Source organism: Falco naumanni, chromosome 15 (genome assembly GCF_017639655.2).
Source record: "Falco naumanni isolate bFalNau1 chromosome 15, bFalNau1.pat, whole genome shotgun sequence".
In the NCBI taxonomy this organism is placed as follows: Eukaryota; Metazoa; Chordata; class Aves; order Falconiformes; family Falconidae; genus Falco; species Falco naumanni.
In genome coordinates, this window is record NC_054068.1 from 19594443 (window position 1) to 19621998 (window position 27556).

Consider the following 27556-nt stretch of genomic DNA (forward strand, 5'->3'; position numbering starts at 1 on the left):
GGCTTACTAACTTAACGGTACAAACCAAGGCTGAAGGGTGGCTGTGACAGAGAACCGCAGCGCCAGCCGGCTCACCAGACCACAGCTCTGCTTGCTTAGGGGCACAGTGCAAGTACCCCTCCGCAGTGCCCAAATACCGCAGGTTTGAATTTTTATCTTACCAGAGCATTGCACTTGGAGCTAAGCTCCCAAATCCTGCCGTGTGAGCTACACCCGAGATAAGCCCTCTCCTTCAGGACCTTCCTCCTCGCTTGAGTTCAGACACTGCTCTGCCCCGAGCGCTGGCTGCTGCCAACGCCTTCTTAAACATCTGCTACGTCCGCTATTGAGAATTAAAGCAATAAATTTAATTTAATAAATAAATAAAAGAAGTAAGGATTTAGACACGACTCAGTTCAAACCTCCAAGGCTTCCAGAGCAACCAGCGGCAACTTTCTCTTTCAGCAATTCTACATAACAGGCACAAGACAGTACCCTCCGCTCAGCGGACGCTGCGTCACAGCATTTGCGGCAAAATGAAGTCAAAAGCACAGATTAAACATGCTCTGCCAGGTGGACCAGGCCTTGCCTGAAAGGATACAGTTTTCATCTCCATCAGTATTCTTTGGAGGACCAGGCATGTTGAGGAGAACAAGTCTGGCATCATGGGATCTATTTACAATAACTTCATTTAGCTTCACTGCTGTGTGCATCCTTCGGACATTAGACTGGTTCCTGCAGAAGAAGCACATTCAGACTTCCTGTTAGAAACACGCCTCTGAAAACTGCATTATTAAATAGGCCCTTAATAAAAATGCCCTTAAAAGCATACCTTACATCTCCTAAATACCCTGTTAAATGTCAGCTCAGCACGCAGTAATTTTTTTCAAACTTAACAATGAAGATACAAAAGAGATTTCACAGCATTCTTCAGGTACGGCTAAGTCCATCGGTTTTAAGATCCCTGGAGCCAAGTCTCCAGTTTCCCAAGTTACATTGCTCTTCCAGAAGCGTATTTTATAAAAGTCTTGCATAAGAGGTTAAACCACATCTGCACAAGGGGACACGCTCTTTGACTGCGGACACCCGTGGCTGCAGAGCCTTGCCTTTGGGCAGCCCTCTCCAGATCCCCTCACCCCTACGGCTGCACAGACCACGCGCCGCTCCGGACTCAGCACCGAAGAACTGCCCGAGACCCATCGGAACCAAGCAGGGCAGCGGCACCGCTGCGCTCAGTCCACGCCTCCCACGGGTGCACTTGTCTGTTTGAGTTGAACAGCAGCTGACATCTCCAGAGAAAGCCTGGCTGCCTACACGTTTGTGCGCTGGAACGCAGCCTACAAACGCCTGGATGTATCCCTGCTTCTGGGGCCTTTCTGGTCGATAACAAGGATTTTAATCTTTCCTTCAGTTGGACACTAACCAACCACTCTGCCAGGCTATTACAGGAAACACTTATAACCCAAATATCTTTAAAATCTCAATCATGCTTTCAAATTTGAGTAGCCACTTGGTTCAAAAGTTATGGGAGAGAAGGGAATAGATGCAGTATGATCCTGTAAGCTTCCACTCCTTAAGAATCCAGGCTGAGAGAGGTAACAGGACTAATTATTCAGAATCTCTTATCACAAAGTAACATCAATTCATGCAGGAACAGAACTGGAAAGTTTCCTTTGGGGATTATGAGCCAGGGAATGTTTCCTTCCTACAGGAAATCAACCATTATTTTGGTAACATAAAAGGAAAACCAACACAGAAATAGACCTAATCAAAGGGAGATTATATTTGCAGCTTTGAGGATCTTCTTCAACTTACAGGGGTTTTGGTTCCTTTGTATTAATATATTAAAAAACAAATATTAGTGGAAACAAATCTAATATGAACTTATAGATTTGTTAATTCAGCTTTACATGTTTTGAGTGAAAGTCTTTAGTAACCCTCGCTGGTCTTCCAAACATTTAGGTTTGCAAAGAAGTCTTTTATATAGACAGAAAATAGAAGATGCAACAGTAAGAATAATGTTTATTATACTAACAGCACAATTTACTCACTGGGAATTGCCTCTCTGTTATTTCACGTTCTTATTTAATTCAGAGCCAGAGCATCCTCTGTCTTCACTACGTCAGTTTCAGCAAGCCAGGGACAACACAGAGGCCAGATTATGTTTACAGGAAGTAAGGAAGACACCAGCCCCAGAAACAATATACTGTTATTATCTACGTAGAGTTTTGGAAAAAGAATTGAAAAACTGAAGGTTTGGTATTCTCTAAAGTGACATTTAAAATTGGCATCTCCCCAGCAACTTGAAGGTGTAGGCTATAAGGAAAGGGTTTGGTTAGTGTTCAGAAACTGCCAGAAAAAACATCACAGCAGTGTTGTGGAACGAGAGCTCCTCTAAATGGGTGATGTATCCCGCTTCCTGCGTCACACTCTGCTCAAGAAAATAGGTTCAGACCTGCAACCGCCTCTATCCTGACTTAGTTCTGGTCAGGACAACTCTCGTATTTTGTTACTTGCTATTTATAATGACACTTAAAGCTTAAGTGGCAAATACTGCTGCTTTTAAAAACATTACTAAGACTGCTCAACTCTTGACTCTTTTTCTTCCATAATTACGTATAATTTTCCTGCTTTTAGTTGAGAAAATGAAGTCTTCCCTCTCAACCATCTTAATGTACTTCTAAGTTAAATAACAAACTTACAAGTTTTCCCACTCTCTGAAAGCATGGAAGAGGAAAAAGTAGAGGTAGTTAACACCAAATTCATCAGAATTTCTACAGTATGATTCAGCCTAAAACAGATTTGAATTCTCACTGTTTTATTAGGAAGAAAAATCCGGAACTTTGCCAAGTACGCAAAACCAACTGAGTGAATTCTTCGTGTAAGACGTAGTAGATTACAGTAGGTCACAGGAGAGTCACACATTTTTATACAAAGCTAAACCAGACCTTTACTTCTAGCTATTCGAGGGGCACACACGTGGTAATACTAAGGCTACTGTTACATGTCAGCGCTCCTTCAACAACAAGCCCATCTTCGAGGGTTTTACCACACACATATTCTACTCACAACCATTCTTCACTATCTCCACAGCTTCTTCCTTGCCGTGTTAAACATCCACACTGCACATTAGACAGTGAAATTACTGGTCTCCTTTAAAGTTCTGATTAGATCAGTGAAATTACCAGACTGGTTTTTAATTGTGTGTTTTGTTGAGGTATTTGGGAGACAGGAGGAAAGTTGTAACAGGATTTAACAGCTCCAGTTTAGAATTGGACTATACCAAGTAAAATATCAAGGGACGTGTGCCACATTTAATTGGTCAGAGATTTCTCAGGAGGCTAACTGCTGTCTTTTCAGTAGTTAGGTCTCGATGTTTACGGTGCAAGTTTAAACCAATGATTAGGAGACAAAGGATAACAAAAGCACAGCGCATCTAGAGAGCCAGGAGGTGCGAGCTGTTGATTTAGGCAAGACTCACGGCTTAATGCTGATGAGATCTCTAAAGCTTCCCACAGCACTGCCTCGGTTCCGCTTCTCAGCGTCACATTTCTCTTTTGTCCAGGTCATCTGGATGTTCTCAGGAACAGAGTCCCCCTCATCTTCTTCATCTGAGTAGAGGCTCTCCAGACGTGCTATTGAATGTCTGTCCTTTACCAGCTGAGCCTAGAGGGCACATGAATGACAAGGTGAAGTCTCAAGACTTTATGTTCTCTGGTTCTGTTTAAGCAACGAAAGACTTTTTGTGCCATTGTATCCTTTATTTTTTATGGTTAATATAGCCTTTAGAACACCTCTGACACCAGGATACCAGGCATCTGCCCTGGCCGATAACCTTACACACCAAACGGACTCCACAGTTTTGATGGGTGCAAGCCATGCAGAATTTGGACTGACAGAAGCCTGTATCTACACAGGAAGAAAAGACAGTCTAACTCACATCATGACATGGTCTGCAACAATGGACGAGTCTGACTCAAAGCTGACAACAGAAGCAAGCTGGACGAACACATGCAGAAAAATTAGATCACCTGCACCTTTCATAGCTACGTGTCCTAACCATCCACACTGGAATGAAATCTTCAGCAAGAAAACAGGATATACTATAAATTGAGGCAAACTCCGGACATTCCATATAAAGCAAAAGGTCAAGAAAGGGTTGAGACTCACATCCTCAAGTTATCGAGTATCATTTACGTCACCAAGGGGAACACACAAATTGTTTCCACACCGCCTATACTGCCGTCATCTTCCCCCAAAACAAATGATCTCTAGCATGGTTTTACAGGTACAGTCAGGCTATTCAATGACTACACCAATTTTGGAAAACAAAAACGCTACACAAAGTATTTCCTTACATCTTCAGAACACAGGAGTTAAATTTAAGCAGCGGCTATATAAAACACTACTAGGAAGGCACTTTGTGTCATCCACCTCAGCAGCCCATAGTAATCAACCACAAATGACATACCTCCCTTTCCCTCTCTGTTTTTGTCAGCCTCATTTGCCTCAGCATCTGAGATCTCTGCTCCATCATAAGAGTTCTCTCATAAGTATATGCTGAGATATCACTATTGTGCTGCAGAAATAAGAAAAAAATCATTGTGCTTGCAATCAAGTCATAACCAAATACCACCATTTGCATCATGAAGTGAAAAACAGGCTCATATCCCTTACCATTTCTACCACTTCTACTTCTGCCTCTATTCGGAGTTGATAGAGGAAAGTAGCCAAGTCTTTCTTCATCTGGATGCTGTTATCATCCATCTGAGCTACAGTAAAAATTCTCATTTTGCATTTTCTCCAAACCTGGTGAGGGAACGCAAACTCTCAGTATCTGAACCAGTAATATTTTGCTCTATGAAACAAACTTATCAATATATCCACTCTCGTTTATTGATACAGGCTCTATTACTGGACCTTGTTTCTTTAAACTACTGCACACAGCAGTAGCTGGGTGAGATTCTTTGGCTAGCTCCTTACTTTGTGCTGTTTGAGAAGAAAAGGAAGCAACATCAACATGCCTCCATCATGTACAATCCACCACACATCAATGTTGCCTTCATTGTAACGCTCATGGTTGCTGGGGTAGAAAGACACATTTTTGGGAACCAGCAGAGCCAGATGGGCTGCAGTTGTGCACCGAACGGTACCTGCCCAAAAAGGGGAGAACGAACAGTTACTTCCAATTCTGCAAGAGTGATCTACGGTTTAAAAAAAGAAGAAAAAAGCTACTCACTGAGTAAGTGCCAGCAAACCATAAAAGTCATTGCTTACATAAAGTATGTACAGCAAGGCTTGCATAGACAGATCAGACCAAATGACAGAGCCAGGATAAAGCAGACTTACACAAGCCCTATTTTGTGCCTGAAATAAAAGCAGCAATCTTCAAAGGTAAGCGTGAGGAGAAAGCACCTGCTCTGCTCTAATCTGTGTTAAATCAGTGCACCACAGAGGAAGGAAAGGGATACAGGCAAGGAGTGTGTTAGCTCCAGTAGTGAAGAGAGATGGATAGGGTAGGACCAGTGAAAAGAAAGACTGTTTAGGAAACAAATTATAGTTTGCCATTAAAACAGCGCCTCTCAAGTCTGTAATTTATAAACCATTCATTACAGAGATGAACTCTGGCTGCTAGATTAATCTTTGAAGATCTTTCGTAGGTCTTTTACCTACAAGAAGCGGTATTCCAAACACAGAGCAGTTTTGCAAGAAATCATCTACTTCACAACCAATACTGGTAAAAACAGACTAAAATCCAAAAGCAGTTTCACAAGGATTCTGTTAAAATCCCCTGTGTGTACCATGCGTGTAATAAACGTCGCAGTTCACAATGTTGGATCACACAGAACCTTTGAAGCTCACCTATAAACGTCTTCCATGACCTTGGATCTTCGCTTTGCCTCCAGCCATACGGCCATCCCAAAACCACAGTATTATGTTTCATGCCACCCAGTCCACAGGACTGGATCAAGTGGGCAATTCCTTCTCGAACTTTATTGGCTACAACTACTTGACAAAATCCTTTCACCTTCTCAATGTCCATCATATTCTTAATAGTCTGCAAGACAGGCAAGGAAAAACCTTACAACCAAATGGAACTCTTTAGGTTTCCTCTACCATGTGGTTACAGTGTAAATTTCTGGTTCACACGTCCACAGGTAAAACACATTTCAAAGTGAAGTTCTGCGCATCTACCTTCCTTAATAAAACAGAAGAGAAAATGCCCACTAATTGCGTACAATACTTGTTTAGAACACACAGAGTTCCCTTCAAAACACAATTATTTCTAAGACATTAAGATAAGGGTTTCTTGGCTTGTGCTATAATCTCTTACTCATAGTAGTAGTGATATCTGTGTTACTATCTCACTTTCCATTTTCTAATCCTAAAACACTCACCTTTTTAAACCCAAGATTCATTAACTTCCTTCAGATTTTCAGTTTCAGATTTCTATGTAATATGCTGTGTTATTATATTCAACTTACAAATATAAGCACCAAACCTCCCGCATCTATCAAGAACACCTTTTTTTGTTTAAAAACTAAACCAACTTGGTCAACACATGAATTACTTTTCCCTTTATAACAGTTTTCCTGTACAGAAAGCCTCTGGGGAAGGTAACAGTCATGCACTGATACCGTACAGATGCAAGCAGGGCCACAACGTCATGCTTCAACAGTGCGAAACATGAAATGGTTTCTTAAGAAATTTTCAGGACCGTCCTTCAGTGCTTTTTGTAATACATTTATCACCACACTGCAAGAGACCCAGCACATTCGCTAAGTTCGCAATAACTGACAGTTATTGAAATGTTTCTTGGTATTTCAGGAAGCTAAACAGTCCTCTTTCGTCTGTTAATCAGCATATATATACTTCCGTAGCAATTATTTCTTATAAATGAAGAGTTTTATGCAGTAAAGCTGTTTACACAAGTTGCAAGCATTGATCTTACTGTATTCCCAAAGCTGCAACTGGCAGCTGCAACTTGTTTGCAAGCCCCTTTCTGCACAGCTGCAGTACTCCTCAACCAGTCCTGCACATCGCAGGTGCCTCTGATACGCTTTTTTCCACGTTTGATTATGAAACTTATCTGCCCGCTCACCCCTTTTTACTTTAGGAAATTGTTTAAGACACTGACCTGTTCAGCAGCCTGGGCTTCTCCATAAGTTTCCAAGAAATTCCCCTGGATCACTGATCCTATGATAGTCAAACCTTTACCAGCTTTCAGCTGGGACGCAAATGTTAACAGTCTAGGGTATTTTACGTGCAAATCTTCGTCAAGTTTCAGAAGCACCAGCAACTGAGGTCTGGAGGAAATAATAAAGGGAATGTATTTTTTACTAAGGCGTTAACAAAAACACTTCTAGAAAAAAGCATCTCTCATCACTTTAATTGTGCTTGAATATTAACTCTGAAACAGTACATTCTTTCTGTATCTCACAAATTAGAGGGGTTTTAATTAATATTTTATTTCTCTTGATTCAAACCAGGTTTGAAGCATTGAGGAAATTCTGCTGCATTGTTTTGACAGTAATAATACCCGTTCGTGTACTTACTTAGCTTAAAAGGCTCGCGTTATTATTTCCATGACTGATTTTCAAGGCTCTTTCAAGTACTATTAGAGCACACACTGTGTTCATGCCATAAGGCTGTCCTTCCAGATCTAGCTGGATACCGGGGCCAAACAACTGGGGAACACAAACATTCTCATCTAAACACAAATCCCACCTGCCTTCTGCCCTTAAGGCATTGCTACACATCAACTAAGTTATTTTCTGTCTTAAGCTATGGTTGAGCCAGTGTAAAAGGATTTATAAAACTCTCTTCTTTGGTAGATTCATAGTCCTCTTGCTCAGAGCCTACGAGCTGTGCGATGCGGGAGTGAGAGGAGAGTTCTTGCCCACTTGGTCTGTCCTCAACAGACAAAGCCAGAGGGGAAAAATTTTGGCCACTGTTCCTGTTTTTAACTGTAGAATGACAGCAGTGACTTCTTTAGGCCCCCAGTGCAAATTACCACGGCCTCTGGACCTCTGGATTTGGAGATCTCCAGTTTCCCCAAGTTCCACTTCTGAATTTGCAAGTTCAGAGTCAGATTAGAGATCCAAAGGACACACCAGGTATGGCCACACAGGCTCTGCACAGCAGGGCTGGGGCAGTGACATGGCAGCTTCCCGCAGGCTCAACACTTGTTTGTTTGGGTTTTTCTTAATATTCTGGGCATTTAAATTCATTCACACAGACCAAAAGCGTCTTGTTTGGAGTCCAGTTTCACTCCTTCAGCGTAAGCAGATAACCATGACAGTGCATTTTATTAGTCCCAAAGCAGTACCTCCAGTTCTTTGTGTGCGGCGGGCCCTCCTCCAGCCTGAGCAAGGCGTACCGTGCTGCGCTGAGCGAAAGCCCGCGGATGCCATCACCCCATTCCTTCTCCGCACTGTGAAGGACACACAGTTTAGCCAGCTGTGACTGTGGTTTCATGAGTGTTTAATTGCACATTTACAGTCACGCTATACAGAAAGTTTAATAATGTGATACATAGCGCGCATGGCATGTGTATTTATCATTTGTGCATGTGTGTCTGTGATACCTGCCATGTATCACATGAGAAAAATGCAAATGTTTCAGTCCAACGTATATCCCACCACCACCATTCTGTGCTTAATTTGTAATCAACACTCCACTACAGAGAAGGCTTCCCCAGCATAAACAAACATCAGGTATTTCAATACCCAGCTTGTTAAAATTAAGTTATACAGCCATGCTGCAGCCTGACTCCGTCGGATATTAACAACCCTGGGCAACCTCACCTGCAGATTCAGCTTCTCAAGGACTGTTCTAGAACAGACCTTTGCACCAGATACACTGGAATGCTGCCTTCAGCTGTTCTGGGCCCGAAGTAACTGCGTGTGGTAAGACAGCAGGATAGATCCTAACCAGGTTTCTGCTTCCAGTGACTCAAATTTCACCGGACACCTTTAGAGGCTTAACAACAAAGCACTTCAGGGGCTGCTGTTTAGCACTGACACAGCAAAACAATGAAAAAAAATAACTAAAAAGGAAAGCCTTCTAAGTAATATCTCTGGACAGTTCCTTCTCCAAATGTGAAGGGCTAGAGATAATTGCTAAAAAAAAAAAGGACCCTTTTCCTACCCTTTTCTATCCAGTTAACACTTACCCTTGGTATTCAATGTACTTGTAAATCATGCCTGCAATAAGCATAGCTACCAAAGCATAATACCAAGATGAAATAAACATCAGTGCCAGGCAAATACTCATGCCTAAAAATGAGAGAGCCCTACAAAGAAAAACACAGATATTAGTAAGTAGCAGGGTAAAAAACTTAAAAATAAGTCAATTACTCTCTTGCTCTTTTTTCTTTATATTGTCTATTCTGCACTGGCAGTGAAAGTAAAGCTTCCAATGAATCCCACCAGTCCTCAAGAGTTTTAGCACCCTGTTGCTGCAATGAAACTCTCAAGCCATTAAATACCTGAGTCTGGTCCACTATGACTATTACATCAACGTACTCTTGTCTAGAACAGATACCCAGAGAAATAAAAGATGCCCACAGCCCTCACGGGGAGGGCTGCTCTTCTAAAACCCAGAGGTAACAGCCCAGGCGTTGAGCATGCTGGCCTTTTGCTTACCAGTGATAGTATTTAAATCGCGGCCGCCAGTTTGGAGTTCTAAGAAGCGTTTGCACTGCACATGCGAGATTAACAAAGAGGTAACACATCAAGAAAAACCTGCAAAAGCAAAAAAAAAGGCACAAAACTTTTTAGCACACATATTTATAGATTCTGGCACATACTTGAATCACAAGAATGATTTACAGTGAAAATACATCTGCCTGTCATGTGTGCCTATCCCTATGATTTTTATTAGCCTGAATCATCAGTATAAAGTAGTCAGAAGAGTTTTTTGATTGGATCAAGTTAGATTAGCTACAACATCAACACGATCTTTGGTCTGTGATAAAAATAACATTTTCCCAAACAAAACGACAATATACTAAAAACATGTTTATTCACAGAATATTCCAGAGCAGAAACAGATTAATACGTGGAGCCTGAAGTCAGAGAATTCATAGAAATAATAGATGTGGAACTCAGGCTCCAGTAACTTGCTTTACTGGTTGAAGATACAGTTCTGAAAGACAATCAAATTAGCAGAACTCAAGAACATCGTTCTTTCCCCTCACCCCTTAAACAGCGACCAGCCTGTTTCTTACATTGAGAGAATCGGAGCCACCATGTCAAGTGAAGCAATAAGGATCCCCAGCTCAGCGATTAATGCCGTGAGCAGAAGAGCCCACGTCGGTTCACCATTTGCTTTTCCATGACCAAAAATCTAAAGAAACAGAAACATTATGCCTATCTTCCAAGTATTTCACAAGGCTATAATTAAAAAAAAATAAAAAATTAAATTTCAAAATACAGTAGTAATTTTCCTACATACTTCCTTCTCTAGAGCAAGGAAAATTATTCTAATGGTTTTCTATGCTTCACAGAATTAGATGTTAGACTTCTTCATAAAATGCCCATATGTGTCTATTCAAACTCCTTTAAAAATAGTCCTAGTTTTTAAGAAAAGAAAACAAAGCATTAAAATAAAAAATACTGACCTTCACTTCAATGCTGGGCAAACTAGAGAAAATAAATCTGATTTGCAAGGGCATGAAGTCAAACAGCTAGTTACTATACACAGAATCTTTTTTTTAAAAAAAAGAAATATTATTTTGAAGATGTACGAACCCAGAGGAAAGGAATGATGTTGTCCTTTGCTATGGCCTGCAGCAGCCGAGGGGCTCCCGTAAGGCTCTGCAGACCTGCTCCGCAGGTGGAGAAGAAGGAGCCTATGACAATGACCCATGGCGAGGGCCACGAAAGGGTGCCCACCACCAAGTTCTTGTTCACTGCATCGCCGTACCTGCGGAGAGGAACAGTGAGACATTCCTAGTCGGAGGAGTATTTTGACAGTAAAGTTTGGGGGTTTAGGTCAGGTTTAAGATACCATTTAAATATTATGTATTTTCTTGATTAGGAAATATAGAAAGTTGTGAACAATCAGAGTTCCTTTTGATACACAGATAGGAAGTGTCTGCAGCCTGATTTCAACAATTCAACAACTTTATTATATATCATAAAATTCTTATTATCACAACATCATTTTCCACTTTCACCTAGAAAGATGCAGGAACTAAGATATAGGATGGAAGATCTGAGGGAGCCATGCCAGAAATTATCAAATCAAATACAAGAAGGTACCCAAAACATTGTTTATGATTTACATACAAATATGATTTAAAAGGCACCCAGAAGTAAAAGTTACAGGGAAAAGAAAAAAGAAAAACAGAGTGAGGAGGGGTGAGATGGGAAAGAGCACACCTTCCCTGCAAAAAAGATAAAGAAAGGAGAGTATCAAAGCAGTAAAACTTACTTATCTCTCAGGACTACTCCTTCTATGCAGGCTCCAAATAATAACACACAGCTGAAGTCTGGAGTGCAGGCTGTGCTAAGGAAGCTGGATTTCTTTAGACACGGCAGATGAAAACAACCATAGAAAGTGTTGTGGGAAGTTCAGGATGTGCCTCTGTCCTACAGTATTTACACTGCAGCACCTCCCTAAGTACCTGGTAAAGCTGGCGAGTAAATAAACATGTATACCTTCTAACATTAAAGTGACAAAGTTATTATAATAACTATAATAATTCTAAGTTTCAATTTTTGAAAAAACACAGGTTTAAACTTTACGATAAAGGAGGTAACTTCACAGAAATATTTTCCTATGTAAACATCTATTTAATCTGCTAGTATAAAACAGAAACCGACATTTAAATACCATCCTTTTCTCTCTCCTTCTCCTGCACCTGAAAACCTTTTGGACAAATAGCAAACCATTACACCGCACCATCTCGTTTTGTGGTCTCTGATGGCATTCACATCACCAGCGAGTCCTTGAATATGGGGTTTGTTATTCTACTGTACTACTTCTGCATTGGGGAGCACAAAATACTCCAGGTTTTTTGGATCTGGCATTCAAGTAAATTTTTTGATCTTGTGATTTAAGTTTCCATGAATGGTTAAATCCTGAACTCCACCCCTGAAGTGCAATTGTAAAATACGAAGAGGAGGAAACATGGACCACTCCTAGACATTACGGTGTCAGCCTTCCACTGGGTGGCATACAAATACCTACACAGAAAGTCACCCACCAGCAAACAAGCTCTGAACTGTAAATATTTCAACACCAGAACTGGGGGTTACGTCTGTGGCCTGTTTCAATATACATTTATTACATTCATAGGAAATGAAGACTTCTTGGTACAGGGTCAGTTCCCAAAGCCACATCTGGAAAAGGCTGTGCTAAGAAGCTGGGACAAGAGAGCTAGGATCCTGATTTATAGCTTGACAAGTTTTGGCAAAAACCAGCTTTGAAACAGCAGAATTGCCTGGACAGTCACCATCTTGGCCAGCTGTCCTTTTTGGGTGGGATTTATTCAGAAAGCTCTTACAAAGAAGTCTTGAAGTCCTTGCTCATATTAAAAGGAAAGAAAAAAAAAAGGCAAAAGGCGTTCAATCTCCTAGGTTGAGAAATTGTAGTTAGGACCCCAACAGCGAGATGTAGCTGAAAGACCTTGGCTTCATCTCTTCTCTAGCAGCAGAGAAGAGATGAAGAGTCTTTCCCGAGCAAAGCTCCTGTGGTCCTAAGCCCTGAACGACATACAAAACCCAGCAACTTCAACTGGGATGAAGACTGTTTCTCTGAGCGCACACTCAGCACCCAGAAATCTGGTATGAGGAACATGGTCATATTCTGCACATTAAATGCTCCAGACTCAGTGGAAACAGGCAGGAAACCATGAGTCATTGACAGCTACATGGAGCTCACTACTGAGCACAGTGCGTGTAACACTGCCAGGCGTGCCAGCTGGGGATGTGTCTAAGAATCATTAAATCGCATTAAATCAGATGCATGTATTAGAAACCAAGGGGAAAAAAAAATACAGTCCTGTAAGTGAGGTTAAATGATCTTATTTCACTGACTTAAAAAAAAAATAAATACACAAATTCATTGGTGAGCAGCTACCTCTTCACATGAACCTTCCCCCACTTCCAAAAAAACCCCACTTGGGGAACATCTAGTCTCATTTCTAAATTCAGTTTATCTTGCCCTAAAATGTTCAAGAACGTCTATACTCCTTCATCTCACCCAAGTTAAAAGGCACTTTTTTTTGCTCCAAGGAACTAAGATTTATCATCTCTCCCCTTTAAAGCCTTCCCTCATCTTCACAGTCGACTCGCTGCATCCTAAAAAACATGTACCTATATTCCACCAGCCTGAAAAGCTATAGACCGCTGCATAGCAAAGAAAAGCAATGGCAATGCAAAAGAACAAAACAAAAAATGGGATGGAAAACAACAAGATGATAATTCCAATACTTTCAGCTCAAGGACTGTTTTTCTTCCATTGACCAATCATACTCACACCGATAATTCAGTCACCTGAAAGCAGTTCCACAATCAGATACACAGCCATTCATCCGAGCCGCTTACAACATGTCAGGACTCTACTAATTTTAAAAGGATACAGACTAGCGATGTGGTGACAATAGCAAGAATTGTTCCAACAGGAATGGATTTCTGTGCATCTTTGAGGTCCCCTGATCTGTTTGAACCAGCCATGATACCTGAAAATATATTTTGAACATAAGATCATGGGAGAAGAAAGTTCAGAGACCCGAGATGCCCTTCTGTCCCAGTATTCTCACCAGTCACCGAAGGGAAGAAGATGCCAACCAGCACCATGAATGAAGTAGCTATATCTGAAAGCACATATAGATGGAGGTTGTTCTTCTGGCCTGCTACATCAACAGATGGGTGATGTGCTTTCTCCAGTATCTCTCCTTTCTCCAAATAATTGCTCCATAAGTTGTCTTCAATGTTATTATCACACCACAGAAAAGAAAAGCATGTTTCAGTTCAAACCTGTTCTCGTTATAACGAGTCTACAACTGAAGATTACAAATGCAGTTCAACGATCAACACAAATAAAGACATATACAAGTTACATGAAAGAAAAATTACATTGCATGCTTTCAAGGGAATCCATAACAAAAACAACAAATACATATTAACAGCCTACAAAGTCCAAGCATTTCTTACCCTTTAATATTACTAAATGTAACTTTAACTTCATACCTGTTTTAACCCCAAGAAATACACCACATATTTTTAACGAACCACCACACCCACACACAGTAGCTCTGAGAGCCCAAAGCAGCAATACTGATGAGCTTTCTAGATGTAAACAGATTTGTCCTTTAGACAGTGGAAGAACTACAGAATTATGTGGTTGGCATTTGAAATTTCACTAATAAATGCTGAATCCATTTTAGAAACGTGGTTTCTGTGAAAATGAGAACCTTGGGCACTCAGCACTGGCACAAAGCAACTGTTCTCTGGAGTTCATTTCAATTGTGAACACTTTTCAATGATATTATATTCAAGAGTGGGCAAAGAAAGAAGCACACTATTTTTATACAAGTGCTCTTATCTTTCAGGACATAATCTTAACCTGTCCAAAACAGTGAGTCACAGACACACAGAGTTTTGAAAAATATTAACAACTTACTCATATTGGTATAGATCATAATTATAGCTGATTTTCTGCTGAAATTATGAGATGTACACGGCAAATTTAATCAATTCTACAGCAGACAAGCACTGTATCAGGACAGAAGTGCCATCTCCTCTTTTTAAAAATCATAACACTTGGTTTTCGCTGTTGAAGATAATTTTCTTCACTGTAATTACATTTCTTCAGTCCCTCTTTCTTAACCAGCAGGGAACAGTTCAACTTATTTCAACTGCTCAGCATGCCTCCTCTTTAAGGGAAAAACAAAAAAAATCTATCATACCTTTTAAAATGCCACTAGCAGCTCCTGGAATTCCTGCTATCTCGGAGACATTGTTCATTAGGAAATATTCATCACAGTGCTCAGTGGTTAAGTTCGTACTGTGGCAGAAGAGCTCCCAAAGCTTAGAGGCCACAGTAATGTTATCCTTCACTATGGTTTTGGCACAAACATCAAACTGATCTCTTGACAAAGTCCTGTTGCCCAACATGCAAATCCTGGAAGGGAAATACGAAAACCAGCGCTATTATATGGTACCGAGAAACTGAAATTCCCCCTTCTCCGTAATTCCTCTTTCTTAACATGGAAACTTCAAGTGCCTCTAGTCTGCTACATCATTCCTCAGCTTCAAAAAGGTGGTGGCAGCAGGACAAAGACTGTGCATGTTTCTTTTAAGGGTCCGAAGTATAAAGCTACTTTTCCAACAATTTTAGGAGAGGTATAAAAAGCTATATCAGTGTTATTTATTGAATTTGGTACATTTACCTTGAACAATGAAAAATAAAGATTAGGCCACTCTCCCCCCAGTTTAACAGAACTACTGGACTGGAAGAGATCTGAAGAATACCAGCATTCAAATTACTGGATATTTAGAATATCTAAAGATATTTGGAATTGCATTATCCCAGCTTCTGTACAGTAGTATTCAAATAACCTGACATTTTAGCTTCAGAATTAGGAATATACATTTCAATCACAACAAGCAAAGCTGCTTCTTTGATAAACTTTGATAAACTGAAGATAACTATGCATAGTTGCTAAAATCCTCCAGTGCCTTTTGTGTTTCACCTGACCACAAACAGTTTATTGCGGCACTGAAAATTTTAATCCACTTCTCCAAGGACGGTTCCACCAGACATGGTGGTATAGCCTAACAGCTTGCTGCCACTAACAGTTCATTCAGCTTCTCTTCCCAGGGCCCGAAAACACTCACAGGAAAAAAAAATTCCTCCATTTTAGTAAGTGTAACTTTTCCACAGGTGTTCTCAATCACTAAAGTCGTGGAAATGGAAGAGACTGGGCCATTTTTGTAGGGTTTGCAGGCCTGTGAACTGTAACTTCAGAGAAGCCTTCCCCTCCAGAATAAGAATAAGAAAATATAAGAATAAATATAACATCTAGTTATTTCAGGAGAAGAAAAAGGAGTACAGCTCAGCTAAGAAAGACGGGGAGCACATTCAAGAACAGCCCAAGAGATAATGAGGGGGAGGTAGAGGCACCGTTTTATTTTTACTGCTGTAAACCTGCCACTGTTGTAAAACATTATAATAAACATCTAAAGGGAGCACTTGAGGGTTGCAAGTACTTAGTTATGGTCACAGTATTTTAAGTTGTGAACAATTATGCAGACTCAACTCTTCTATTTCCATTCCATTCATCTCTTGTCAGCAGTATCAGGAACTACTGTTTGCATTTCTGGTAAAACACATGTATTTGTGTTATTGCTGCTCCAGCTCTGAATTTAAGCAACCATACTACATGTTGAACTGCCAACATGCCAAGAAGCACGTGTCGTGTTCAGAGCACCACTACCCATACGGCAGGCTAACCTGCTCTCAGAGCAAGGGGAAGCTTTGCTGGAGCCTCAGCACGCCCCCCCCCTCGCCTCCCACATTCCCAAGAGATGCCCTATTTCTCAGCAAGCAGCTGCATCACACCACCACTTTCCAACCGCAAAAGCAGCACATCATGTCTGACTGGCCCGGGGAAAATGGACCTGCCAAACTGCTTCCTACTAACTGCCTTAAACAAATTTTAGCAAGACTTATGCTGGCTTAATTCAACGGCCTTAGGCTAAGATACTGGATTGTCTTTGCAGGAAGCAGAGAAACATCAGCCTCCCTCAATCTGTATACTCACCACGAGACTTCATTTTACCCAAACAGTTAAACAATGTAATAATACATTCATTTTACCCTAGGAAACTGCTATTCCAAGAGCTTATGCGGAATACTACCACTGTCACTACAAACAGCTTAAAAAAACCTGAAGTAATTCACAAAAAAGGTAGCTTGACAACATATTAGGCACAAGATTTGAGTAACTTCCATTGAACCCCACGTTCCAGACACGTAGGCAAAGCTATGTCCCCATCCAGAAATATTACTCACGGAAATGCAGGTGGATCAAAGATGGACTTGATAGCTCCAGCATAAATGGACAGGATGGATATTACTACGCAGGCCAAGAAGAGGGAGGCAAATTTGTTAACGTATTTCACGCCTACAAAGACCACCACTGCCATCAGGATGAGGAACACAGTGCCATACACCCTCATGTTGTTCAGCATAGCACTGGATGCATCATGTGCCCCGGATGGATGAAAGATTGCTGCTTGTGGCACAATGTATGTCTGAAAGAAGAAGAAAAAGCAAGCTGAAGGGACACAGGAACAGGACTCTGTCTATATTACTGCAGCGATATTGTACCTATACTAGAAATGTAAACTGCTTTCCAATTTGCAACATGCTTTTCACCAGGAACCTTCAGTTTAGAGGAAAAGTCAAGGGATAACGTAACAGCCCATTCTGTTTCACTAGTGCAACTGAGCCATCTTTAGCAACGATGAGCTTGTGTCTTTGATTGAATACTACTTCCTTATTTATTTTTTATTTTGTTATATGTAGGTGAGGTATTTTCTATATGCTATTTGCCTTAAAAGCAGGACTACTCTGGCACGACTCACCAATAAAATCTCAATGGCACCAAGGATATACATTGCTCCTGCAAATGTTGTTCCCAAATAAAAGCACAGCCCTACAGCTCCACCAAACTCTGGGCCCAACGACCTGGATATCATGAAATAGGAGCCACCAGCTACAAAACAAGAAAAATGAGAGTAAAATTATCATTTATTTATTATAAATTGCAAAATTTCACAACAAGAATACAACAAAATTACACACTGTATATCTGCTTTTTAGGGGTTCAATTGAAGTATCTTTTTGTTAGCAAAGGGGGAACTAAAAACCAAATAAATTAATATTTAGACTAGTTGACACAAAGAAGAAACACTAATGTGAGTTCAGGCTTTGTATCTTGGCTTAAAAATTATCTGGAATAAAACCACATTAACAGCTTATAACATTTTTTTTTTTCTTCTTAAACACAAATGAGAAGTTTGCTAATTACACTTACCCGGAACAACACCATTGGTGGCAATAGCACTCATTGATATGGTTGTAAGCATAGTCTGGGGAAAACAAGGAAAAGAAAACAATTGTGTCAACATCATTTTTTAAAAAGTAACTTATTTCTTGATAAAGTAAAGCTGCCGCTGCATATAGGATACAATGTTTCTATTTATTCCACCTTGACAAGCCATTATCTGAAAGAAAACAAGGGTAGCAGGAGTTTCATCATCAAGCTGTTGAGAATTCTGCTTGAAATGACCGCTGCTTTATCAGGTCAAGTAATGGATGTCTGCAGACAAAGCAAGATAAAAGAAGGCAGGTGGCCCTCCATCTGCAGAGCTGAAATTCCACCACTGGCTAGTCCAGCAAAGGAGGCAGCCATGCGCTGGCATAGGCACAGAAAACAGCTGTTTGCTAAACAAACACTATTTTTAAGACTATATCTACACTAGATACAGTTTGGCAGATTAGAAATACTAGCAAAGAAAAAAGAAAAAAAAGAAGAAAAACCCAAAATCACATGGCTGCAAACACAGAAGCGTCTACCATAAAGCTGGCTTTTCTTTACACATGCATCTACAATGCAGCCTCTCCAAGTTTCTCAACTGTTTCACAGAGGTTACATCACGTTATTATTTTACCTATATACTTACACAACAGCAGCAAAGTAATACGATCAGGAACGACTGAAGAACTCCAGCCATTCCTACCATCCAAGTCAGCCGAAGGAAGAGAATAACCCCGAAGATATTCTGCATGCATGGTAAATACACCCCCATCAGGGTGCCCATGCTGGGTGACTGAAAAAAAAAAAAATCATGGACATTCATTAACTAGAATGATTCAAAGCACAGCTACAAAACACCTACAACCTCCATTTTTCAAATGGTAGAAAACTGGGAAACATTAGGTAGGCACGCAACAATACTATTGTGCTGGACAAAACATGAAGCAAGCTCCAAACCCACGAATTTCTGAACAAAATGCTGACCCTATCACCTCTTCACATTTGAAGTAATTATACTCAGCATTTAACACCAATTATAACAACAGAACATATATGTATTTGTTTTATTGTAGAACCACAGAATTTCTAGTATGCAGCCTGCAGAGTGCTGCAGACCGCAAGTAAGGTAGATGCCACCCTATTCCCCAGAGTTTACAGATTAGTTTCATGGAAAACTTACTTTTATGGTTGTAATACACATTTGAAAGCAATCTGGAGACATAAATAATGTATTTTCTTCCACATTATATATACCACCTAAAACTCATTATTCTAACTTTTCTGATGTTTAATGTTCGCATCAGACTCTGAATTACTTTTGACAGTGACCAAGAAAATACAACTTAATTACGTGACTTCACAGGAACTGCACAAGACTGGCATTCAACGTAGTATCCTGTAGAATTCTCCTTTGCCCTAACAGTGATGGTCCGAGGACAGTCAGACCCAAAACACTGCTATCAGAACGCCACTGGTAGGGGGTTAGTTCAGGGAATACAGAAGCGTTCCCTGCGCTGGCACACCTGGCACCAGCAGTCCCGAATCTCTGTGGTTTCCTGCCAAGGCATTTCATTGCTTTTTAATTTCTGAGGTTTTCTTTTGCATTTCAAATTATCCAAAGGGCTGAAACACAGTGGGAATAGAGAGTGTAACTTCTCAAAGGCTCGTCTCTTTTCATACCTCTTTCTATAAATAAACCTTTCTATAATTACTCTATATAAACTTTCTAAAAATAAAAATTCCAAAACATATTACAGATAGACAGCATTTAAAGAAACCCATGAACAACCATCTAAATGAGAAGGATATTATAGGGAGGTGACCACATTTGCTCATACTTGCTTCCACAGGGCATTAACTAAATGCAAAAATAAACAGATTACATGCACCCTTATAGATAAATTATTCATGAAACAAAAGCAAAAGTACTTAAGACAAGCATATTACTCTGTAAGCAGTAAAACAGCTGTCAAAAACTTTATTCTCACCCTCTCTTCACTATGGAAGAATTTAGTTACCTAAGGTTAAATCAAGAGTATATTTTATTACATAAAGCAAAATCCTGGAAGAATGAAATGGTCATAAGATCACCAGGTCAAAATAAGCAACCTAGGAATTTAAGTGCTTCAACTTGCAACTACATGTTAGAGTTCAAAACGTCCCCACCTGCATTAGGAATCTGCCCTGCCGGAGATGAAAGAAAACTGTGCCTAAGAGAACATGAGCTGAACAGTTCTTTGTTAGGAATGCCAGGAAGTCAGCTCTGAATTCCTTGTGTGACTCAAGCTAGCTCAGGTCACCCAGACCTTCCCCGTCCACCCTCCAACTCGGGTGAACCGCCTGAAGTGACCTGGACAACAGAACCGGGGGGTGACAGTCTGCAGCAGCCTCACCCTGCGAGACCCACCAGCACGGGGCCAGAGAGCTGTTACTCGGCTGTCCCACTGCCACAGCACAAATATCCCTGAAACATCACCTGCCAGTTGTACAGAAATTACCAACCCGCAGAGCAAACCTGATCGGCTTTGCCGAGGTTACGCCTAAGGACCAAAGGAACTGTCGCCTTCTGATCTAGAAATGACACCTGGACATAAGTGTCCTGATCAGGGTAAGGTAAGGATTTGTAAATTAGTTGCTCCAGTGCTACAGCAAAGGAGGACCTTCTCAGAGTAGTATTTCTAGTGTACCTGCTTCCTGGAGAAGGGAAGGTTCAGATACTTTTGATGCTAACACCCTCATCTGATTCACCTCCTGTTCCCAACTGCATAAACACTGACAAAGGATTAAATGGTGTAGTCTGGCACTGGGCAGATCTTGCCCTGCCTAAGGGCTTCCCACCGTCACACTGATGTACTCTTTGCCCTTCTTAAAGAGACATTCCACATAATTTTAGCATCTATCTGACCACTCACCTGTCAGTCACTCCCTCTCAACACCTCTGAACTCAGCAGCCAGCATCAAGTGAATTTATCAGATGTGTGGGTGCCTCAGAGGTAAGGGTGTTTCTAAGAGTTTGTCACAACTGGCATCTGGGAAAAGGAAAAAAGCCCAACCTACTGCTCCTACACAGGAGAAGCAAGTGGAAGCAAGTGGAGCACAGTCATGTATTTGATACAACGGTCTTCCAAACGCTATCAAAGCGGGTGTGTAAAGGGCAGGCTGAAACCTCACCTCCCAACACCTGCCTCCTTCACACAAGAATTCACCTGAGCTCAGCTCTTCCCTGTCTTCTGCCCTGCATGGTCCCTGCAGCTTTGCTCCCGTGTTCATCATATCCTCCCCTTCCCTCTGCAGTGGCCTCTCGTGCAGATCCAGTTACGCGCTAACTCCAGCCACAGGGGAAGAGAAATTGTGCACGAGCTAGACAGCTGAGACTACTGCAGAGCAGCACAGCCTTGGCAATGCGTAAGCGCCTGCCCACAGACAAAACCCATGCCACAGCGTTACTAAGTGTACCTCAGGCATAAGCATTTACTCTGGATTTTCCTACCCTGCAGAAATAAAAATACGGGTATGAAAGAATGATCCACAAACACTACTTGAACCAGGCTTGTTCACAGAAATATTTAACACCAGTAAGCTGCAGCGACTCGACCCTTTTTTATAGCATCTTACGGTAAGTGACACTAAACCAGTGCTGAAGTCTCAAGGGAACGCAATCTGAAATAAGGATGTTCTGTTCAGTCTCAACAGTACCAAATGAAAAAAAGATAACACCCCGTGCTGCACAAAGGAAATAAAACACAAAGACATTATGAAGAACGCTGGTTTAGATAAGAAGGGACTGAAAAATCTCGAAACCAGCCTAAATGTCAGTGATGCAGATTCACTTTCATCAGCTGCAGACACATAATTGATACAAATATTGATCTGAGTCTGAAGGACACCGTTTCCATTGTGCCAGCGTGATAGGTTATCAAAGCACTTGGCTGCAGGGCTCAGGGACATTGATCAGTAATGACAGCTCTTACGGTTGCTCTGTAGCATGAGGACAGAGAGCAGCACAGAAATGAACTGCCTTATTGAAGATACACAAACTAAAATAGTTAATCTAATTTTTTCCATCATGAGAAGGGGATATTTTTACAGCACCGTAACCATTAAGTGCTTTAATACAAAACTGTATATAGAAAAGATAAAAAGCAACCCAGTTTCTACCCTATTACATGGAAGTAGCATCAATTTTGTCTGATGTGTATCTAATACAGAATGCCACTATCAAAAATCTTTAATGGGAATGCTGAAACAGGGAAGTATATTTATACTAAGCTGTTTTGCACTGAAACTGTCCTCATCTTCATTTGCATCTGCCACAAACTCTGCAACAATTGCTCCAAGAGATTAGAAGGGGGATAGCCATGTAATGTGTTTTCCAGAGCTTGTGGAAATGTTCAGGTCTCTTTTGGTCTTGTCACTGTAGAGAGCAGGTGCTGACAACAATGATCCCCACAAGCTAAAGCACATCATTCCCTAGGCCTTTGAGCTTAAACTTCCAAATAAAGATCTCACTTTTTCGATACCTGCCCCTCAGAGATTTGATCACTTCATGTACACACAACTGCCTCATCTCTTTTTTTGTCTGTGTGTGGTTTTGGTTGGTTTGGGTTTTTTGTTGGTTTGGTTTTGGGTGGGGATTTCTGTCACTTGAAGGGACATGATTTGGTGGGCGAGGGTGCGCTAGGTCATGAAAAGGTATTCACTGAGAGACCTGCCCTACCTGTTCGGATGGAGCATTTTATTAGTCATTTACTGAAAGAGCTGCTTTCTTCATACCGTTTTTGAATACCAGGTCTAGAGTCTGCTCACCCTCCTTGCTCCAGTTCTTGTCTATGAGATGCCAGTTCCAGTCAGTGACACATCAGGACGAGCAGCTCACCTGCTGTCACGCTGGCTGGGTACCTATTTGCTGAGCGCACCCAGTACCGCACTCAGCAGTGAGTCAGTTAACAATGCTGGCACTTAAAAACAGAACCTGCTGTCGTGCTGGGGTGGATGTTCATGCTTCCGTGCTAATGGTCAAACGGGAAGGGTAAAGTAACAGCAGCGCATTGATTTATGCTTCAAAGACGATCAAAAGCAAATGTGTAGAAGAATCCCATTTGCACGGTGTCCGGATACCTTCAATCCATAGCATTGTGCAGTTACTGCTTTTGAATTTCCTGGTTTTAATGTTCATAATTATTGACCAAGGTCATATTCAACCTTCTTATATTCTAAAAGATACTTAAAATTACATATTGCTTATAGCAAGAGAGGGAGAAATACTGCAAACTCAGCTGCAAAATCGTAACTGTAGGTAATTTATCCCAGTGACAGACATGCTCGGCCAAGATTCACTTAAGGAAGCTGCAGTGTTTACACAGAAAATATAGAGATATTAACACAGATTGATATTGTCACTTTTGGAGTGGTTACCCAGCCCAGTCTACAAAAAACATCTGAGAAGTCTGCAAACACACATTTCTGGGACACGGGAAAGCGTAATTCAGGACTACCCACATATTAAGCCCAAAGTCTACTCTGCCATAGAAGCATAGCTTTAACAAGGACAACAGCCCTTTTTTATGGTGCTGAACAGTTGGAAAATATGCAAGTGTTTGAAGAAATCATACCAAGATGTAGAAATATTAAACCCATACCTTACATATTACGCTACCAGGGCTTTAAAATGTCTTGTTTGTTTCCTGTCGTTTGCCCCATTTTCACCCTACAAAGCTCTATCACCTTTACTTTAAAAAATTTTACACTACAGACCATCACCAAATTCTCCCAATTCTTCAGCAGGGAAGTAAGTGACTAGCTTTCTGATTAGACTGCATCTTACCCAGGTATTCTGGTCAGGCAATTACGAAGGAAATAAACAGCAGAAGTGATCAGAGCTTTCTCAAAATAGTAAGGACCGTACCTATTGCATCTATCCCCCTCCATTCTATCTTTGTTAGGGTAATAATCAATCTGCTTTTGATAGTAAGAGGCTGAAAATTGTTTTAGAATATGCAATAACACCATATTAACAGCTGATGCCTGACATTATTCCCACCAAAAGCATGCCAAAACAGAGATGCAGCTGACATTTCATATTAGTAATGCAAAGGCAAAAACTTTGGATGGACTCAGTGATTAGTGTAATACCAAGGACCACACAAAAGAAACTCACAATTAAAATGTTTCACTTTTTTAATGTAAGCTTAGAGTACCAGAACGCAGTTACTGCACCCAGATGACCTTTACTCCTTCTTGTAATGATGTCATATTAACGACAATGTTACAGCACTTTAGTGCACGTGGTCTCAGATAAAATTGAATGTCAAGCTCTGTGTTGACTGAATGACTTTGTTAACCCCCCGTGTAAAACCATGCAGAGTAAGGAACTGGAGTGTAAGGGAGCTGGAATCCAGCATTCGGCATGGGGTAACAGCCATTCTCCTTGAGAACAATGTGCTGTTTTTCAACATTATCACTGCCATCTCTTTCTGAAACGGCTCAAACTTTGACAGGGAAGTACTATAAAATCTGCAGAATTCAAGTGCTATCTTAGCTTTTTGGAAAAGTTTGTTTTGACAGAACTTCCAAGCAAACTGACAGGTATGCAGGTGCCATAAAATGCAACCATACCACTTGAGGGTTTATTTGTTAAGTGAAACACTTGCCAGACCGCCAAGAGCAGTAAGGAGAGCAGTTAGAACATAACTCTCCTGATAGAAATCTAACTACCAACAATCAAACCCCACCTTCTCCCTAGTTATTACAAGGCCAGCCCAAATGGGCTACCCATCTGAATGCTGATCCTTTGGGGCAGAAGGCAGTTGCTGAAATGCCTAATACCAGAATGACTCCGGCTGCCCCAGGGTGTCCAATCTGACCTCCACCCACCACTCCAGAAGGGTGTTGTCACCTGTAAATCCTGTGTCATACCTACCAGGCTTGTAGAGATGTGTCAGATACTGCTGGGCAACTAAAACAGCACCAGGAAAAAACTGGGGGGGGGGGGGGGGGGGGTGTTGGGGGTGTTCTGTTGTTTATTCAATGCACCACTAAAAGCCTGTCCTCCTTATCTGAATGCATACCAAGTGTACGTAACTGCACTGTACCGCTTAACCGCTACATCTGCCCAATTCTTTGGCAACATCTGGTTACCTACAGAGTTCTGTGCTACCTCTTCACACTGTGTGGCTCCTGACAGAGGTTACGGTAAACCAGAAAGGAGTCAAGCTCCCCAACCATCACAGCGGCGATCATCCCGCCCATCAGCTGGCACGGAGAGAATCTTTACTTACTTTTGATACTTTCTTCTTCGAGCCATCAGTACTTTCAGCTTCTTCATGTTCCTTAACACCTTGGGTAAGATTTGTGTAGTTGACCAACTTGCCAAGCAGAGATGACACTTTTGGTCGTATATCAAGTTCTTCCTGTGGAAGAAGAAGACAAGTCAGCTTCTGCAATTCACAGCATTTATGAAGAGTGGCCGGGGTCACGTCTGCCTTGGTATGCCCGAGGCTGCCGGGCAGTACACAGAAGAATCATCCAGGGAATGACAGAATATTTCACTGTGTCTGAGCCACTGATGAGAGGATGTAATCTTCTGAGAGGAGGGCAACCCTGACAGGAAAAGGTTACACCAACAGCTCTGCACCATGTACATCCTTCTCTTTAAGCACTGAAAGGCATGAGTTAGAACAATCCAGAAGTTTGAGCCTTGGGACTCTAAGAAAATGAATGTGTACCTTGCATGTGTCTCTAATGCCAGCTTACATCAACAGATACACTTTTAAAAAGGTCAGGTTGCCAAACAAATCAGAGATTTAGTGATTAAACTGCGGTCACTGTAGGCATGCATGCACTCTGATAATTTTATTACATTTTTTAAACTATGTCATCTAATTCATGCGGCTCTAGATTGAAATCCCAAAAGCCACAACTACAGAGGCCTCACACCTTTACATTCATTCCAGTCAACCTCTCTTGCTGAAGGTAAGTTCAAGGAGAAAAAAAAGAAGAAAAAAAAGAACGAAAAAATTTCTTTCTCCTTTCTCTCTGGAGTTAAAATTTGTTACACATCTAATTGCACAGTAGGTAGTGCATGGTAATCAGAAACAATGTTCTACACAGGAAATACAAACCAATTAAGAAAGACTTCACTATCTGGAGTTTTATCCTATCTTTTGTTACAGTTACTGGTAGTATCAGTAGCATTATGTACTTTGTACCTGATGCAGAAACTGACCCCAAATGGCTAAACAGATGCCATGAGCCAAGCACCCCTTTTCTTACTCTGTCCTCTGATCTGATCTGCAGTTCACATCTTTGAAAACCTAATTACAGCTCCTGCCAGGCAGAGGTCGAGGCAACATACGCCTCCCGTTCAGTTGAGCAGCATGGCCTTCAGCACACTCCTCCCTCTCCTTAGTACCACAGAAAGAGCCTGCAGAACTGCTGTGGTGCTGTGTTACTGCTCATGAAAGAGACAGGTGTGTGACTAGCAGCAGCCACAAATGACCAGCAATCCATGACCTACAAGAGAGTTTAACCTGACCACAGATTTACCGTGCCTCGGAGGGAGGAGACAGCCCAGCTGGCACCATGCTTCCAAGTCTTTCAGCTCTACCACACCGCCTGCAAACATGGTTGCAGCATTTCCACAGTAAGTTCCCGTTTAGCAGCAGGTCAGTTGTACTTGTCCAGGCTCTACGCCGCACAGCTGAACTCTGCAGGCGCCAGCCTGGCAGGGTGTACAGCCAGCTCAGGCTGCCCCATGCCGAGTTCCCAGAATGGGAAACACAGGGTGCCTGTTGCCAGCATTGCTGTGCAGCTGTAACTCAGAGGCAGCCCAGCTGGAAAGCAGCTGCAGAGCCACACACTGACACTCTGTGCCACTCCGCAGCACCTGAGTTTCTGAAAACATTTTTTTTTTAATTAAATATTTTAGAATTAATAATTGGTCTTAATGCACCACAATATATTGGCACTTAATGCAGTGCCAGTGAGGGGAGGGTGGAGAGGAGGATTCTGCTGGACTTGGTGTGGCTCCAGCTGGCTTCCCACATGGCAGCCTGGTCCTCTCTGCTTCCACGTGCAAACAGTCATGCCTCTGCCTCACAGTCCAAGTGGGCACAATATCTGAGCTCTTCTACCACACGGGGTATCTCTGCCTACTGGTCTCTCAGACAACAGATAGAAACCCACAAAAAAACACATGGGAGTGAAACAGGTGTTACTGATACACTGTAGCTGTAATGCAGGATACCCAGGCTAGCCTGGGCACCTGAATTTAGGCACTTTCCTACAGAATAACACAGCCCTTCTCAACACAGGAAACAAGCCCATGCTTGTTTTCCATACCAATTAGCCCACAGTGCCACAGCTTCACTGTTTAAATTTTCAGATCACCTGTGATGGCATTATTTATTTATTTTTTTACTTTGTAGACACACCCTTGACCATACCAATGGCTTTTAGATCTGTCCCGTGGTGAGAACCAGGCACCTCGGGTACTGACCCACCGCCTGAAGCATTGCAATG

At 41.5% G+C, this 27556-nt stretch overlaps 1 protein-coding gene across 11 annotated transcripts in view; it reads right to left on the reverse strand.

Moving 5' to 3' along the window:
- The window catches only part of SLC12A4 (solute carrier family 12 member 4), a 52635-nt gene that overhangs the window by 1707 nt on the left and 23372 nt on the right, over positions 1-27556 (reverse strand). For 9 of the 11 annotated variants that reach the window (XR_005831171.1, XM_040615766.1, XM_040615761.1 and 6 more), the window contains 22 exons: positions 25315-25446; positions 18684-18830; positions 18035-18089; positions 17583-17713; positions 17008-17249; positions 14900-15114; positions 13751-13915; positions 13571-13669; positions 11419-11476; positions 10734-10908; positions 10211-10329; positions 9627-9725; positions 9155-9274; positions 8309-8413; positions 7118-7286; positions 5842-6037; positions 4963-5132; positions 4657-4788; positions 4451-4558; positions 3461-3645; positions 2682-2696; positions 581-714 (listed from right to left, as the gene is read on the reverse strand). Coding sequence is in view for 10 of the 11 variants with exons in the window: in XM_040615766.1 (XP_040471700.1) it covers positions 581-714; positions 2682-2696; positions 3461-3645; positions 4451-4558; positions 4657-4788; positions 4963-5132; positions 5842-6037; positions 7118-7286; positions 8309-8413; positions 9155-9274; positions 9627-9725; positions 10211-10329; positions 10734-10908; positions 11419-11476; positions 13571-13669; positions 13751-13915; positions 14900-15114; positions 17008-17249; positions 17583-17713; positions 18035-18089; positions 18684-18830; positions 25315-25446 (2971 nt within the window). In the remaining variant the exon portion in view is untranslated. The remainder of the gene's footprint in view (positions 1-580; positions 715-2681; positions 2697-3460; positions 3646-4450; positions 4559-4656; positions 4789-4962; positions 5133-5841; positions 6038-7117; positions 7287-8308; positions 8414-9154; positions 9275-9626; positions 9726-10210; positions 10330-10733; positions 10909-11418; positions 11477-13570; positions 13670-13750; positions 13916-14899; positions 15115-17007; positions 17250-17582; positions 17714-18034; positions 18090-18683; positions 18831-25314; positions 25447-27556) is intronic. The other 2 variants (XM_040615765.1, XM_040615760.1) reach the window with 1 other exon arrangement.